Below are 17,424 nucleotides of genomic sequence, written 5' to 3'. Positions count from 1 at the left end.
CATTAGATATTCCGAATTATACATATCAAATAATCCAAATATTCTGCCAAATTATAACTTTTTTAAATAGGACTTCCCATTCTTCAAGTTCGGAGGGTTTTGATCATCTCATACTTCTACTACATCTGAGCTTTTTCAATTACTCAGTATGGTCCAAATTAGCAAACAAACAAAAAATTATGGGAACGATAACGACGGTATTTCATACATCTTTTTTTATTATTGTTAACAACTACAACAGAAGCAGCAAGCAAGCAAGGACAATTTTTATTAAATTTCCCACTTTAACAATCCAATCTAATCACATTAAATATTCCAAATTATACATATCGAATAATCCAAATATTCTGCCAAATTATAATTTTCCCATACTTCAAGTTTGGAGGGTTCTGATCATCTCATACTTCCACTGTTTTACATCTGAGCTTTTTCAATTAGCATTGTCCAAATTAGCAAACCAAAAAAAAATTATGGGAAAGGTAACGACGATATTTCAGACATCTTTTTCCATTCTTGTTAACAACTACAACAGAAGCAGCAAGCAAGCAAGGACAATTACTATTGCTGTTGCTGCTGCTGCACCTCCGTGCACGTAGCCCTTGGGCGCGTTCACACGTTCGCGGGCTTCCCGCGTGTTCCGCGCGTGCCTCCCGGCGGCCCCGCCCCTCTCACGAGTTCGTTCTAGCAGCCGAGCCCTGCGCGGGGTCCAAGTCGCAGGACCCCCAAATTCATCCTCCCCATCTCTCGTCAGACGGGGGGGGGCGCCTTCGGGGGACCCCCCCTCCCCAGTAGTTTTGCAAGGTTTTTAAAATTATCCTTATGTAGAATTTGGCACTTCCCCCAATTCTTTGCAAAAAAGGAAAATTGTTCCTACCCCCGTTGCAAATATTTTTTTTTGGGGGGGGGCGTTCCTTTTGTAAACTTACAACCCCTCTCAAAGTGGGGTCTGCAAATATATAGGGGAGAAGTGCAAGTATTTTGGGGGTGGGATCTGAAAGTATTTTTCGGGGGGGGTGTTCTGCTTTGCAAATATTTTGGAGAGAAACCTTTGCAATGTTGGGGGGGGTTCTGCTTTTGCAAATATTCGGGGGGGGGGGTGTTCTGTTTTTGCAAATATTCGGGGGGGGGGTCTGTTTTTGCAAATATTCGGGGGGGGTGTTCTGTTTTTGCAAATATTCCGGAGAGAAACCTTTGCAATGTTGGAGGGGGGTTCTGCTTTTGCAAATATTCGGGGGGGGGGGTCAGTTTTGCAAATATATAGGAGATAACTCTTTGCAAGTCTTTTTTGGGGGGAGGGGGTCCTCCCTTTGCAAACATTTCGGGGAGAAGCCTTTGCTGTGCAGTTTTTTTGGCGGGGGGGGGGACTTTGCTATCCTGCCTTTGCAAATATTTTTCCAGGAGAGCCCCCCCCCCCTTTTCCCCTGCTTTGGGGAGAAGGCAGAAATCCTTTTACAACCTTTGGGAAGGCCTGGAAAAAGTGTCCCGGATAGCTGAGCAAAGTCCCCCCCCCCTTTGTGTGTGTGGGTTTTTTTTGGGGGGGGGCGTGTAAATAGAGTGAAGAGCCTCTAATTTATTCCGGCAAAGTATTTGCTTCACATTTTCTTTTCCTGTGCAAATCTAGGCGAGAATTCCCTTTCCCCATTTTTTGGGGGGAAATTGTGTTTTTTTTGTGGGGGCAAGAGTCCAGACCTGCACAGAAGCTGGTAAAAAAAGAGTGACACTACTTTGGTTTTCTTTTCTTTTTTTTAACAGATTCCTAACCCGGATCCACTTATCCCAACCCCCTCCCGCCTCTGCCCCCCCCCTCCAAAGTCTCCTGGCTCTCACCCAACCCAGCATAGACTTTTTTCTGATCCGCACCACAACGGCTGCTTCTTCCAGAGTCTCCTGCGCTGCAGTTTAGGGGGGTTCCTTTGTCCTTCGCTTGGGATTTTTCTGCTATTCCGGACTTTCTGGTTTGGAAGAGCAACGCTGCTCCCATCGTGGATTTCATTTTTGGGACACATTGGAGTCTTTGTCCTGGGACGGACCTGCTGGTTTTCCCCTTAAAAGTATCGCCTGTTTGGTCTTTCCCGAACAATCGCAACGCCCGAAAAGTTGCAGGGATCCTTATTGTTGCAAAGAAGGTCTTTTTTTAGGGGGTGCAATCCTGCCCCGCTTTCAGGGGTCCCGCAAAAAGCGGCGCATCGCATTGTCTCGGCCGAAAAAGCACCTTGTGGAGAGGAAAGCCAGACAGAGCTACGAAAGTTCGTCCGAGGCAGGAGTTTGCCGAACAATTTTTTAATTTTGCATTTTTTGTGGGTGCTTTGTGCGGTTCGGAATTTTTATTTTATCTTTGGCGGCGCGTACATTCCGCAACAGGATTTAATTTTTCGGGTGTGCGTTGCCAGGAATCTAGAGGCGCCTCAACCATGTTTGGGATCACTGTTTCATGACCCCCCTGAACTGGGTTCCTGGGATCTGATTTCTTCCTCCACAGGGATCTTTTCTCGCGGCTGTGGATCCCGAGATTCCCTCCTCCTCCTCCTCCTGCTCGGACTCATTCTGGCTTTCCTGGAGCGATGGCTGGCTGGCTGCTCTGCTTCTGGATCCCCTTCGCCCTGGCTGCGGAAGGTGAGGTGTACCACACCGGGTCCGGGTTCCGATCCGGACCCCAAAACCCGCCACGCTCACACACACAAGGGGAGCGTAATCTCCCAACTCAGCAGGACTCCTGGGTCCCTTCGGGGGAAAAGTGCAATTGTTGTTCAGAAGTGTGTTTGGGGGTGTTGCGCCCGGATTCCTGGTTTTTCCAGAAGTTGGGCTGAAGCCCCGGACTCCTGGGTCCTCCCCCCGCTAAGAGAGAGATTTGGGGTTTTGCGGATTTTCCCTTCCCTCTGATGTCTTCCCCTTCTGGCCCCCCATTCCTTTTCCCTCCTCGAGGCCTGATCTATTTTTGAAGCGCGCGTTCAAAGTGTTTTTTAAAGTCCCGCATCGATCTCTGGTAATGAGCCTCTGCGAGGCGATAGATTTTCCTTTCCTCTTTCCCCCCCAGATATCGGCGCTTCCTTCTGCGCTCTCTTGGCCCCCCCCCCCAGGAAAAAAAGGACAACGATTTGCAATAGGCTTTCATCTCTCCAAATTCCGATCCTCTCCCTCGCCCATCAATCTTCGCTGCCTGTCGTGTCCCCCCCCCCACCCCAGTCGTCCCAAAGGACTTGGGGTGGGGCTTTCCTTCCCATTGTTGTAAAATAAAGTGCTTTCCCCCCTCTTCCCGGGGTTGGGGGGTGGGTGGGCGGATTTGGGCTTGGTGGGCTGCTGTGGAGTGAAGGATTCTGGGAGTCCGGACACCTGAGCTCCCCTGGGTGGAGAAGGGAGGGGCCCGGGGGCAGGTGAAGGCCGTGCCCTGGGGCGTTGGGGGGTGGGTTTGCAGGACTCCTGGGTTCCCTGGAGGGAGGGGGGAGAAATGAGGGGGCAGCTCAGCATCTTGGACCTATAGAAGCTGAGAACCAAGAGTCCTTGGGCGGATTGTCGGGGGTCAGGCTGGATGACCCTCAGGTGTCCCCTTACAACTCTGCAATTCCATAGCAAGAATTGGGCCCTCTTGGAAACGGCGGGGAGGAGGTGTTGTTACTGGGCTGGAGCCCAGAGGAAGGCAAGTGGCTGGAATCCTGAATTAGTTGAGGAATTTAGAATTGGCAAATTGGAAGGGACCCCCAGCGGTCATCCAGACTGACCCGCCGCAGGGCAGGAATCGCATCGCTGGCAGGCAGCCTCCTGCCCTCTGCTTATATCCATCTCTTAAGGAAGGAGAGCCCGCCGGCTCCCGAGAGAGTCCATTCCACCATCATACAGCTCTCACTTTCCGCCAGCATCGTGTTAGGCTGCAGAGAAGGAGCGGCGCCTAGTGGGTACAGCAGCTTCCGCCAACTGGGTGCTGAACGCTTGATGGGCAAGGCCGGGGTGGCAGGACTGCAGAAGGGGCTGTTGAGGTGGGAGGTAAAGCGCAGAAAAGTTTCCACCTTGACGTGTTAGAAAAGTTTGAGCGCTTTGGCTGGGTCTCAGCGGCTTCGTTTTAAGGAAAAAGCCATGGCTTAGTGCTGGAGCGGCTGCTGGGAGTGCAGAAGGTTCCTGACTCAGCCTCCAGTGTCATCTCCAGGCTGGGATTGCTACCTGCCCAAATGCCTCCTAAAAAACAACAATTGCTGCTGAGCCAGGAGAGAGGTTCTTGCTGAGCAGCAGGACAGCTGCCTTGAGTGCAGAAGGCTCCCCAAGTAGGGCTGAGAATCTCTCCTTTTTTGAAACAGTGGGCAGCAGTTGGCGGTCAGTGTGGACAGTTCTAAGCTAAACTGCAGGGAGAGATGGCGGCTGGGTGGCAGAGCGACTGCTTGGCATGCAGAACGCTCGAGGTTCAACCTCCCTCTGCCAGCCAGAATTGAATTTCATTATTACGGTCACAGAATAGGCACCCTGAACTACATGGACCACCACAACGGTTCCCAGAAGGACCCAGGAGTCCTGCCATCTCTGGCCAGTCCAGAACCCAGGAGTCCTGTGCCCCCCTGGTTCCCCAAAGGGCCAAGACCCGCCCCCCAGTAATCTGAACACCCAGATCCCGAAAATGCTTCTACCTCCTGCTCATCCCACCCCCTAATTTCCCCTTCATTTCCCCCTCTTTTCTCCCATCCAGAAAAGCTAAAACCTCATTGAAAAGGGATTAAAATCCAGGCCAAAGTGGAAAAAAAACCTTAGTAGCTTTCAGCCCCAAACAACCCCAAGCCAAGAGAAAGCAAGGAATTTATTTTTTTTGGGGGGGGGGGTGCGCATTTGAAGCATGGTCCCTTTCTGCAAAAAAAGACCCCCCTTCTTCTTAAGAAGCTCAGAAAGCAACCTTCCTTTTCCCACCCACCCCAGGTCTGTAAAATCTCTTTTTTCTGTCTTATTTCGCCCCCCCCCCAAAATCGCCCCCCACCCCACTTTTCTTCCACTATCTCTGCCTCCGTCCCTGATCTCCTCCTCGGAGGTCAGGTCTGTCCCAAGGCTGTGAAGGGGCAGCGGAGCGTGTAACGCATTAATTGAATCCTCTATTGTGGCTCCGAAAACCCCCCCAATCCTTTTGCAACCCACCAAGATAGAAATTTTTTTTTGGGGGGGGGGCGCGCGATGCTCGCCGCTCCTTGTCTCAAAAGCTTGCAAAGGGGGGGTTGTGAAAGTAAGAAGAAGAGCGCGGCTTTCTGGAGCCGGCATCTGGGCATGGTTGTAGCATTGTAGAGATGGAAAGGGGCCCTCCAGAGGTCATCCAGACCAACCCCGAATCGGTGCAGAAGAAAACCCTGACAGGTTACGAATGACCTCTGTTAAAAAACCTCCGGCGAAGGAGAACACCCGACACGTGTTCTCGCAGCGGGCAGCCGGTTGCCGTTATGGGAAAACCCGCCACGATCAGGATTCGAATCCAAGGCCGACACCCCTGCGGTTTCCAGCAACTGGTATTCAGATGCATTGCTGCCTCTTGACTGGGGAGGGCACAGAATAGCCCCCCGTTGTCCTCTCCTCTGTTGTGAATTTGCCCAGGTTGTTGGCTCCTGTGGCAAGGAGTTCCGCCGTTTAACTATGAAGCATGAAGAATATGAGGGTCAGGCCAATGGTTCTCGTAGTGGCCAACCAGATACTCATTGTGGGGCACCAGGAAGCGGGAGCCGAGTGCAAGAGCCGCTCTCCAGCAGCTGGGGTTCAGAACCATCGCTGCCTCTAAGCGTGGGCTCCTGAGGGTCATCCAGTCCAACCCAGCTGTCTAGATTACCACGTTCCACTCCGGTAGACGGAGGCTTTCCAGGATTTCGGACCAGGATTAAACGACAGCCACGGGCTCGGAATCTCCGGCGGGGCTTGGGTTCGAATCCTGATTGCGGGTTTCTGGTTGCTGCGTGATACGGGCCGCTGGCCTGATCAGCAGTCGGGCTTAAATTACGTCCGTCCTTCCCAAGCTTTTGCGGCATGCAGCAGCCACCAATCTCTTCTTGCCTGCTTAACCTCTGTGCTTCTGCATGTCCCGAAGACAAAACCGCTGCATGTCAGTGCAGACCATTAGGTCATTTGAGTCCAGAGCCATCCACTTTTTTGGAGGTTAGACTTCGGACCGGGACCTTTCCTGCTCGGTCGAGCTGAGATTACTCTGTCCAGTTGGGAGACTTCATGAAAAGCACGGGCCCTGCCCTCTGACCGATGGACTCGGTGGTCGGGGAGCACCTGCTTGGCATGCAGAACGCCCAGGGTTCAGCTCCTGACGGCATCATTTCATTCCAAAAAATGGGGACTAGAGCCTTGCTTTGTTTTAAAGGGGGTTTGGATGTAGCTCAGCGGGTAGAACAGGTGTTTGGCATGTAGAACGCCCCAGGTTGGCATCACCGGGTAGGTAACCCCCTGCCCCAAACCCCGGGGAGAGATGCTGTTAGCATTTCATTGCATTTATTTAAAACATTTACAAATCGCTTAGCATTTGAAGCTTCTCTAACTGGTGCGCAACTGCTTTTTGCAAAACCCATAAAAGAATCCTAAGAGTTGGAAGGCACCCCAGCGGTCATCTAGTCCAACCCCCTGCAATGCAGGAATCTTTTGTCCAGTGTGGGGGCTCGAACCCACAACCCTGAAATTAAAAGGCCATAATAGAGGTATAGTGCTCAGCTAGACTGAACGAAAGCTTTCCGGGTACCGGGAGGTGGGATTCGAACCCGTGGCTCGCGGGCGGAAGCTCAGCCAGACTGAATGGAAGCTTTCCGGGTATCGGGAAGTGGGATTCGAACCCACGGCTCGCGGGCAGAAGCCGAGAAACCCGACGTGTCTGGTCCCCGACATTCGCACACCGTGGCTGAGTTTGGAGTGGGCGGCTGTGATTCGAACTCGGGTCTCTCCCAGGTCTTGGCCTGACTCTCTGCAGGGTAAAGACTAGAAACTTGAGTCCTAGGTCTCTGTCCTGCGTGGGGGTGAGAAACTAGGTTTCTCTCTCTCGCCAGGCGCGGTGCCAGCGCCCGGGTCGTGTGGGGCGGCGAGAAATTCGGGGAGCTGCCTCCACGTCCCGGGACGGGGATTGGCGGGCACACCTCTGACCGCAGAGAGGCGGAGGCGGGTTCTAATCTCAGCGCCTGGCTCAGCCATCAAAGGCACAGATTCCCCTGCCTTGCATCTGCCCAGGCCTGTAACGCTGCTTTTCTGCTATCAAAGGAGGCGAGATCGAGATCCGCCCCACGGTTGCAAGCAGAGGCTCTTTCCCTCCCCCTTAGCAAAGAGCTAGTGTATTTTCCCGTGTATAAGACGCCCTCATGTATAAGAAGACCCCTATTATTATTGTTATTTTGAGAAATAAATAATTGCATTTTTTTAAAATTAGGAAATAAGTAATTGCAACGCTCCGTGTGTAAGACGACCCCTATTCTTTTTGAGCCCCAAATTAAGAAATAAATAATTGCAACATGTATGACGACCCCTATTTTTTTTTTAGCCCCAAATTAAGAAATAAATAATTGCAACATGTAAGATGACCCCTATTCTTTTTGAGCCCCAAATTAAGAAATAAATAATTGCAAGACGACCCCTATTCTTTTTGAGCCCCAAATTAAGAAATAAACAATTGCAAGACGACCCCTATTCTTTTTGAGCCCCAAATTAAGAAATAAATAATTGCAACATTCCGTGTGTGAGACAACCCCCCAATTTTAAACTTAAAAAAATTAGGGGGAAATATAGTCTTATACATGGGAAAAAATCAGTATTTTGCGGGGAGGGGGCGCTGGGGGGCAGGCTGGCTCCGAAACAGGGCTCTGCTGTTGGCACTGAAGCGCCAAGCGAAAAAGTGGGGCGGCTTTGGAAGTGGGGAGCATAAGAAGGGGGCCCATCCAGTTGGGAGGGGGACCCCCAGAAATCATCTAGACCAACCCGCCACAATGCAGGAATCTCAAAGCATCCAAGACGGGGTGCAGGGTGAAAAACCTGGGGATCTGGGTAGACTTTGTATGAACTTGGAGATTCCATCGTAGGAAGAGCCAGGATCTTGTTCCCACAGTGTCTGGATTCGAACACTTGACCAGCACTCTGAGGTTTGCAGCAACTGGGATTCAGAATTGCCACTGCCTCTGACCGTGGAGGGAAAGCATAGCCATTTAACTTCTATGCAGGATTCATCATGCGAAAGGCTGGGCTGGATGAATCCCAAGCCGGAATTAAGATTGCCGGAAGAAATATCAACAGCCTCAGATATGCAGATGACACAACCTTGATGGCAGAAAGTGAGGAGGAATTAAAGAACCTTTTAATGAAGGTGAAAGAGGAGAGCGCAAAATATGGTCTGAAGCTCAACATCAAAAAAACGAAGATCATGGCCACTGGGCCCATCACCTCCTGGCAAATAGAAGGGGAGGAAATGGAGGCAGTGAGAGATTCTACTTTCTTGGGCTCCATGATCACTGCAGATGGTGACAGCAGCCATGAAATTAAAAGATGCCTGCTTCTTGGGAGAAAAGCAATGGCAAACCTAGACAGCATCTTAAAAAGCAGAGACATCACCTTGCCAACAAAGGTCCGTATAGTTAAAGCTCTGGTTTTCCCAGTAGTGATGTATGGAAGTGAGAGCTGGACCATCAAGAAGGCTGATCGCCGGAGAATGGATGCTTTTGAATTCTGGTGCTGGAGGAGACTCTTGAGAGTCCCATGGACTGCAAGAAGACCAAACCTCTCCATTCTGAAGGAAATCAGCCCTGAGTGCTCAGTGGAAGGACAGATCCTGAAGCTGAGGCTCCAAGACTTTGGCCACCTCCTGAGAAGAGAAGACTCCCTGGAAAAGACGCTGATGTTGGGAAAGATGGAGGGCCCAAGGAGAAGGGGACGACAGAGGACGAGATGGCTGGACAGTGTTCTGGAAGCTACCAGCATGACTTTGACCAAACTGCGGGAGGCAGTGGAAGACAGGAGGGCCTGGCGTGCTCTGGTCCAGGGGGTCACCAAGAGGCGGACACGACTAAACGACTCAACAACAACAACAAATGCAGGCACCCCCAAACTTGGCCCTCCAACTGTTTTGGGACTACAACTCCCATCATCCCTAGCTAACAGGACCAGCAGTCAGGGATGATGGGAATTGTAGTCCCAAAACATCTGGAGGGCCGAGTTTGGGGGTGCAGCTGCAGAACCCCCGGCGGATAAAAGCGCTTGCTGCTTTGGCTTGGCAGGGGACAAACCGGTTCGGAAAATCAAAAAACAGTACTGCCGGTTATCATAGCGCCGTTGCACCAAAACCGCGTTTTGGAACGCTAGGGTTCTGGGCGCCTTGCATCAGAACGGATGTGGAAAAGTTGCAAAAAGGTTCAAAACCAGAGTAAGGGCAGGGAGCGAGAAGACTGCTTTTTCCAGAAAAGTTGCAGCGTTTGGGACGTTTGGAAAAAAGGCGAGGAGGAGGCGAGAGGAGAGGAATTCCTAAAATGATGCGCCGCCTGGAGAAAGCAGATTTAATAATAATAATAATAATAATAATAATAATAATAATAATAATAATATAAAAAATACCCGGCTGTCCCCAGCCAACACCAGGTTCAGGGCTGCTAACACCAGATATAAAACAATTGAAATACAACTTAAAAAACAAGATTAAAACGCAAGATTAAAACGCAGCCTCCTTTCAGTAGAAACTCAAATCGAAAAGTTTTTTGGGGGACGAAAACGTCAAGTCTAACTATCCAGGATTGAAGAAAGTCTTTCTCCCTCTCTCATAAGACCGGAAAGCTGAGTGTTGCAAGATTCAGAACAGATAAACGAAAGTTCCTTCTTGCAGCGCAGAATTGGGGCTTGGGTGCGGAACACGGTCCCTTTTCCTTTCCTCGTTTTCTGTCCACCCCGGGACAGCTGGACGGATCCAGGAACTCGAACTTCCCAAGCCAAACTCGACTGGAGAATTCACGTTGTGCAAGATCTTGCGGCGTGCGACTGAAAGGGCCGCATCCGGCACAGCAACCGCTGCCTCTGGAGAGCCTGTGAGCCCTTCGCTCTCTCCTGCTAACTCCCCAAACGCAGCGCCATTAAACTGCGGAACTCCTTGCCACAAGAAGGAAGCGTCGGCCACCGAACCGGACGTCTTTAAAAGAGGATAGATTTGGAAAACCGTTCAAAGGAAGTGCATGGAAATTCAACCAAGGGGAAGCGAGGAAGTCAATTAACAATCTTAATACGTGTAATTTGAATAAGGTTATGATCCATGTTTGTTTGTTTTGTTTATAATTTTGCGAAAATCAATAATTTTTTAATGAAAAAATAAAAGAGGATTGGGCAGATGGGTGGCTCCGAGGTCGGAGGCGGCGATGGTGCCGAATCGCAGTTGCCGCGACCTGCAGGAAGGGAGGAGAGCGGGTCTTGCGTTCGAATCCTGCTTCAAGGGCACCATTGCGGGCTCAGGATACTGGCCTCATCCTGCAGGGCTGCGATTCCAAGGCAGGCAGGGTGAGGGCGGAGGTTCCCTGCGTTGCGTCTTGCAAAATGGGGGGGGGGTGAGATAATTGGGGTTTTTTGGGGGGGGGTGGGAGGCCTGGCCTTGGCACAGAAGCTGAGCCAAGCGAAGCTTTTGTTGTGGGTTCGATTGTGATGTTCCCCCGTCACACCCTGCCTTTTCCAGACCTGCCCAGGCCTGGGGAAGGAATGGCACAACACGTTTTTCTTTTTCCGAGGGGGGCTATTAAAAGGAGCGTTTATGGGGCGCACAGACACCTGGGCCCCCCCTCTCTCTGCCCACGGGGGCAGGACGCAGCAGCTGTAATTAAACCATGCAAGCAGCGCATTAACGAGTGCGCTGGGAGCCATGCCCTGGATTTAATTAATAAAAAGTCTCCACGCACGCAGGCCAGGGCGTGGCGATGGCTTCTCTCCCTTTCTCCCACCCTGCTTGCGACTCTGGAGGAGCCGGCTGCGAGCAGGACGGCCTAGTGGTTAGCGCGCCGGGTTGCGGGTTCGAATCCCCCTGCCTTGTGGCGCTTTTTTTTTAGTTAAAGGAAAAGGCAAGCGAGGAAAAACGCATGCGGCGGCTGTCGAAAGCTCCTAGCCACAATGCCTGCGCTCTGCCCCTCCGCTTCTTTCATGCAGTGCGTAGTTAAGCCTGTGGAACTCCCTGCCACTGGATGGCTTTGGCGGAGGATCGGAGAAGTTCGCGGAGGATCAGGCCCGCCGGTCAGAGGCAGCGATGCTTCTGCATGTCAGATGGCGGGGACGGCGAGATGGGAGAGTTCTGCTATTGGGTTCGGATCCTGCCCCAATGGGTGTCTGGTCGGCAGCCCCTGTAAGAATAGGATGCTGGACCAGATGGGCCCTGGGCTTGATCCTGCAGCCGGGCTCTTCTGAGGTCCTAATGGAGCCTCCAGCTCCAGCGGCAGTCTATCTTAGATTCCCAAGTTCTATGGGCTATTTGGCCACTGCGAGAGCAGGAGGCCGGACTTAGATGGACCTTCTTGGACCTGATCCTGCACGCTCTCCTTTTACACTAGGCTGCGATACTCCCGAGTCAGGCCAGCGGTACATCGAGGTCCCGTGTGCCTGCTGTCTCTCGTCTACAGCTGACAAATAATTTCATTTCAAGGCTCGAAACGTATCTGCGTATAAAGACAAAATGGAAAATATACAATAGTGCTTTTTAAAAACACACAGGGAAAAGGATTATTTTAAGTTGTTGTTTAGTTGTTTAGTCGTGTCCAACTCTTTGTGACCCCCTGGACCAGAGCACGCCAGGCACTCCTGTCTTCCACTGCCTCCCGCAGTTTGGTCAAACTCATGCTGGTACCTTCGAGAACACTGTCCCACCATCTCGTCCTCTGTCGTCCCCTTCTCCTTGTGCCCTCCATCTTTCCCAACATCAGGGTCTTTTCCAGGGAGTCTTCTCTTCTCATGAGGAGGCCAAAGTCTTGGAGCCTCAGCTTCAGGATCTGTCCTCCCAGTGAGCACTCAGGGCTGATTTCCTTCAGAATGGAGAGGTTTGATCTCCTTGCAGTCCATGGGACTCTCCAGAGTCTCCTCCGGCACCAGAATTCAAAAGCATCCATTCTTCGGCGATCAGCCTTCTTTATGGTCCAGCTCTCACTTCCATACATCACTACTGGGAAAACCAGAGCTTGAACTATACGGACCTTTGTTGGCAAGGTGATGTCTCTGCTTTTTAAGATGCTGTCTAGGTTTGCCATCGCCTTTCTCCCAAGAAGCAGGCGTCTTTTAATTTCATGGCTGCTGTCACCATCTGCAGTGATCCTGGAGCCCAAGAAAGTAAAATCTCTCACTGCCTCCATTTCTTCCCCTTCTATTTGCTAGGAGGTGATGGGCCCAGTGGCCATGATCTTCGTTTTTTTGATGTTGAGCTTCAGACCATATTTTGCTTTCTTTTCTGCAAATTCTTGAAAAATCAAGCAACTTCGCCTTATCGTGGTTTATGTTTATCATTGCTAAACCATTTAGGCGTTCTTGAGCTGTTGTCGATCAAAAGAAAGACTTAATTCGTTTAATATATCGAAACTTCTCTTGTTGGAGGCCGCTGTAATGATTAAAAAAAATGCGTAATACAGTTAGAAGATTTGGGAAAACGTTTTCCAAATTCGAGTTTTGCTGGCCGGGATTGGTGGGAGTTGGGACTTGCAACCGCCGATGGAAAGCCCCAGACAGCTAGCCTACACTGGCTGGCAGCAGCGCCCTGCCGTTGGAGGGATTTGCACCTGAGACCCATTCCAGGCCGGCCCTCTCGCCTTCCGATTAAGTTGGCGCTTTGGTTTTAGGGGGGAAGGAGGACGGCTGTGCGAAAGGCAGTTCGGTGCAATGAGTGTCGGAGGACCCGGGCCTGGGAGAGGTCAGGATTCGAACTCGCCACCCGGCGGCCCTGAAGCCTGCCGGACGTGACCTTAGGGGCTCGTCTCAGCCCCTTGTAGGGCTGTTGTTGGGGTTAGGTGAGGACCGAGGAGAGAACCACGTAGATTCCCTTTTGAGCTGCTTGGAGGGGGGGAGCACATAAATATGCAATAATGAAATATAAGTATAAATATAAGACTCGGCTGCCCGTTCAACCTGCTGCAACCTGCATAGAAAATCTGGGCCCCATTTGCTTTCTGGGGAACCCAGGAGTCCTGGCACATGTGGGTCGTCCCCCGACCTCCGGCCCGTTCTTTTCTGAATCCTCTTTTTTTGGGGGGGGGCATCCTTTGTGTAGTCACATCTTTGCACATCTGGGACGGATTTACGCAGGAATGAGTGTGGGCTGACGGGTGGGTGGGGGGTGTTTGGCAGGGGGCGGGCTGCAACGAAGCCGCTCAGAATCGGGGAGGGGGTGTCTGCTATGGGGTGGGGGCCGTGTGTGGCGTGCAAAGTCGGTTGCACGGGGAGATTTACGGAAACTTTCCACTGCCGCATCTGTCGGCATGTTGCTAGCAGTGTTTAAAAACAGCCTTGGCTCCCCCAGAAAAATCCTTTGCCGTAGCTTTTGTGTCGGGACGGAAAGGGAACCCCAAAGGTCATCCAGTCCAACCCGCTGCAGTGCAGAAAGCGCAGCCGTGGCCTTCGTCTTACAGCGCTACCTCTCTTTCAAATCAGAACCAGTGAAGGTCCTGTGTGAGTGTCTGGAGGCAGTTGGAGGATGGATGGCAGCTAACAGATTGAGGTGGAATCCTGACAAGACTGAAGTACTGTTTTTGGGGGACAGGAGGCGGGCGGGTGTGGAGGACTCCCTGGTCCTGAATGGGGCAACTGTTCCCCTGAAGGACCAGGTGTGCAGCCTGGGAGTCATTCTGGACTCACAGCTGTCCATGGAGGCGCAGGTCAGTTCTGTGTCCAGGGCAGTTGTCTGTCAGCTCCATCTGGTACGCAGGATGAGACCCTACCTGCCTGCAGACTGTCTCGCCAGAGTGGTGCATGCTCTGGTTATCTCCCGCTTGGACTACTGCCATGCGCTCTACGTGGGGCTACCTTTGAAGGTGACCTGGAAACTATAACTAATCCAGAATGCGGCAGCTGGACTGGGGACTGGGAGACCACATAACACCGGTCTTGATAGACCTCCATTGGCTCCCAGTACGTTTCCGAGCACAATTCAAAGTGTTGGTGCTGACCTTGAAAGCCCTAAACGGCCTCAAAGGCCCAGTAGACCTGAAGGAGCGTCTCCACCCCCATCGTTCTGCCCGGACACTGAGGTCCAGCTCTGAGGGCCTTCTGGCAGTTCCCTCGCTGTGAGAAGCCAAGTTACAGGGAACCAGGCAGAGGGCCTTCTCGGTGGTGGCGCCCACCCTGTGGAACTCCCTCCCACCAGATGTCAAAGAGAACAACAACTACCAGACTTTTAGACGACATCTGAAGGCAGCCCTGTTTAGGGAAGCTTTTAATGTTTGATGCATTACTGCATTTTAAAATTGTGTTGGAAGCCGCCAGATGGGCAGGGTATAAATAATAATAATAATAATAATAATAATAATAGTTGTTGTTGTTGTTGTTGTTGTTGTTGTTGTTGTTGTTATTATTACAGGTCTACCAAACAGTCTTTATTTCCCATCGGAAGCGGGCTTTTCTGATCCAGACCCTCTGTGCCCTACCTAGCTCAGTAATGTCTGCTCGGACTGGCAGCAGTGGGTCGTCCCCCCCCCCCCAGCCCGGTCGAAACCCTCCCCTCCCAACCCGCAGACGCCGCCAGGGATTGAACCCCCCCCCCCCCCTCGGCCCTTCTGCACTCAAGGCAGGCTCTCTTGCCCCTGAGCTGAGGCCAGACCCATAAAACAAACCCGGTTCCTAGTCCTCATGACGCAGATTTCGAAAGGGCCTTCTGCATGCCAAGCAGGTGTCCCGCCACCGTCTTACGCCAAATATGTCGGGTGCCCGGAGTGTGGAAACACCCCCAGACGCCCCTCCCTCGCCTCCGCCCTCCTAATGATTTTCCACTTGGCCCCCGTCCCGTTCGCCTCGGCCCCTGGGGCGTCGCAACTCGGAGGCGCCCTGTAATTACCCAGAGTTCCCTGCTGGCACCCACCCTTATTTGCTTATCTCGTGGGTGGGGGCGAGAAAGTCGGCGATTGCGGGGGGGGGGCAGTTAAACAGGAAGGAAGGAGAAAAATCTTCCTTTTGTTTCCAATTTCCTCTGTATCTAGTCCTGGTCTGTCAAATTGGGAGGGGGGGGCAAGAGGACGCCTGGGTTTTTTGGGTGGAGGTTTTTTTTTGGGGGGGGGTGTAATTCGCATCTTCTCGAACTCTGAGCCCTCCAGGAAGAGGGGGGGGGGTGCAGGCTGGAGAGTTTCTGGCAGGTGGGGAGGAATTTGCCTGTCTGGCTAAGCCGGAGGGGAGGGCGAGGAAGGAAATGGAGATTTTTGGGGGGGGCGGGCGATGTAATGTCAGGACCTGAGGGCTCTTGGTGGAGACAGAATGGCTCCCAGAGAGGGGAAAAACAAAACCAACTAGCTAGATCGCAGAGTCGGAAGGGGGGTCCCCAGAGGTCATCCAGCTGAACCCCCTCTGCAACGTAGGAATCTCAGATTGAAACAATATCAATCACCTTTACATTTAGGATTCTCAGAATCCCTTGACCGTTCCCTGCCCATCCCTTCAAATTCAACTTATCCCTTTCCCCCCCAATTTGTTGTATCTGTTATTAACTTCCCAAAATATTCTGCCCTTTACAAGCATTACTCCAATCCTTTTACTGCTTGCGACGTTCTCTTAAATAGACTATAATTTTTTCCCCATTCTTTCGTAAGCTTCTACTTATCCTGGTCTCTGATTCTCAGTTTCGCCATTTCAACATAGTCCATCGTCTTCATCAGTCGTTCTCTGGTTGGAACCTTATTTTCTTTCCATCTCTGGGCCAGTAATATTCTTGCTGCTGTTTACATAAATAATCTTTTCTGCTCTTTCGGAATCTCTGTGCCTAAAATACCTAAGCCTCTGGTTTTCCCCACAAATGTTATTTTAAACATTCCCCCCCCCCCAACTCGTTATATATCGTTTCCCAGACTGCTTTTGTTACCTTGCACATCCAACACGGAACGTGCCCATCGGAAAATTATTCCAGTCTCCTTTCTCGCAGCTTGAATCTGTTGGTTCAGCAGAAAACCAACTAATTAAGCAACTTTTTGAGGTTTTCTTTTTAAAATGCAATTTATTGGTTTTGTGGCATTTTGGCCGTCTCAACAACCCCCCTGCGAAGAAGACCCCCTCTTCGTTTCCGCTGTCTTTCTCCTGTTTGGGAGAACTGGGAACACGGAAGTGGATTGGCTGTGTGGCAGGACAGTGGCAAAACAACAACAACCAGGACTCGAACCCAGTGACCCAGAAACTACAATTAATCCAGAATGTGGCAGCTAGACTGGGGACTGGGAGACCACATAACACCGGTCCAGAAAGGCCTACATTGGCTCCCAGTACGTTTCCGAGGACAATTCAAAGTGTTGGTAAAGGTAAAGGGACCCCTGACCATTAGGTCCAGTCGTGACCGACTCTGGGGTTGCGGCGCTCATCTCGCTTTATTGGCTGAGGGAGCCGGCGTACAGCTTCCGGGTCATGTGGCCAGCAGGACTAAGCCGCTTCTGGCAAACCAGAGCAGCGCACGGAAACGCCGTTTACCTTCCCACTGGAGCGGTACCTATTTATCTACTTGCACTTTGACGTGCTTTCGAACTGCTAGGTTGGCAGGAGCAGGGACTGAGCAACCGGAGCTCACCCCGTCGCGGGGATTTGAACCGCCGACCTTCTGATCAGCAAGTCCTAGGCTCTGTGGTTTAACCCACAGCACCTGCTGAACTTTAAAGCCCTAAACGGCCTCAAAGGCCCAGTAGACCTGAAGGAGTGTCTGTCCGGACACTGAGGTCCAGCTCCAAGGGCCTTCTGGCGGTTCCCTCCCTGCGAGAAGCCAAGTTACAGGGAACCAGACAGAGGGCCTTCTCCGTGGTGGCTCCCATCCTGTCAGATGTCAAGGAAATAAACAACTATCTGACTTTTAGAAGACATCTGAAGGCAGCCCTGTTTAGGGAAGCTTTTAATATTTGATGCATTATTGTATTTTAGTGCTTTGTTGGAGGCCGCCCAGAGTGGCTGGGGACGCCCAGCCAGATGGGCAGGGTATAAATAGTATATTATTATTATTATTATTATTATTATTATTATTATTATTATCCTACTTTCTGGGTTTCCCATTGTGGTGTCCGGTTGACCAGGATGCTGGCCTAGCTGGGGCCCTGATCCAGCGAGCTCTTTTTGCGTTCGCAAAACCCTTCCCCATCTTGACTCCCATGGTCCTCTGCTCAAGTCGCACATTTGAGACCCCCCCTCCCCTTCCAACATGGGGGCGAAAGGGTGGGCGGTGGGCTTGCTCAAACAAAGGGCCCTTTTGTTTTCTCGGGTGATCTTGGCAGAGGCAGAGGGCCCGCTTCAGGTATCCATCCCTTTGCCACCAAGAATTTTTTT

At 51.5% G+C, this 17,424-nt stretch overlaps 1 protein-coding gene across 1 annotated transcript in view; it reads left to right on the top strand.

The window, feature by feature from the left end:
* Positions 1 to 636: 636 nt before the first annotated feature.
* The window catches only part of EPHB4 (EPH receptor B4), a 52,501-nt gene continuing 35,713 nt past the window's right edge, over positions 637 to 17,424 (top strand). Inside the window, exons 1-2 of the mRNA XM_083410167.1 lie at positions 637 to 801; positions 1,753 to 2,613. Of these exons, the coding sequence (XP_083266293.1) occupies positions 2,562 to 2,613 (52 nt within the window). The 5' untranslated portion in view covers positions 637 to 801; positions 1,753 to 2,561. The remainder of the gene's footprint in view (positions 802 to 1,752; positions 2,614 to 17,424) is intronic.

The sequence above is a fragment of the Podarcis tiliguerta genome (assembly GCF_965153285.1).
Source record: "Podarcis tiliguerta genome assembly, chromosome: 13".
Lineage (NCBI taxonomy): Eukaryota > Metazoa > Chordata > Lepidosauria > Squamata > Lacertidae > Podarcis > Podarcis tiliguerta.
Note: the sequence above shows the minus strand (reverse complement) of the source record. Positions and strands in the feature narration are given on the sequence as shown.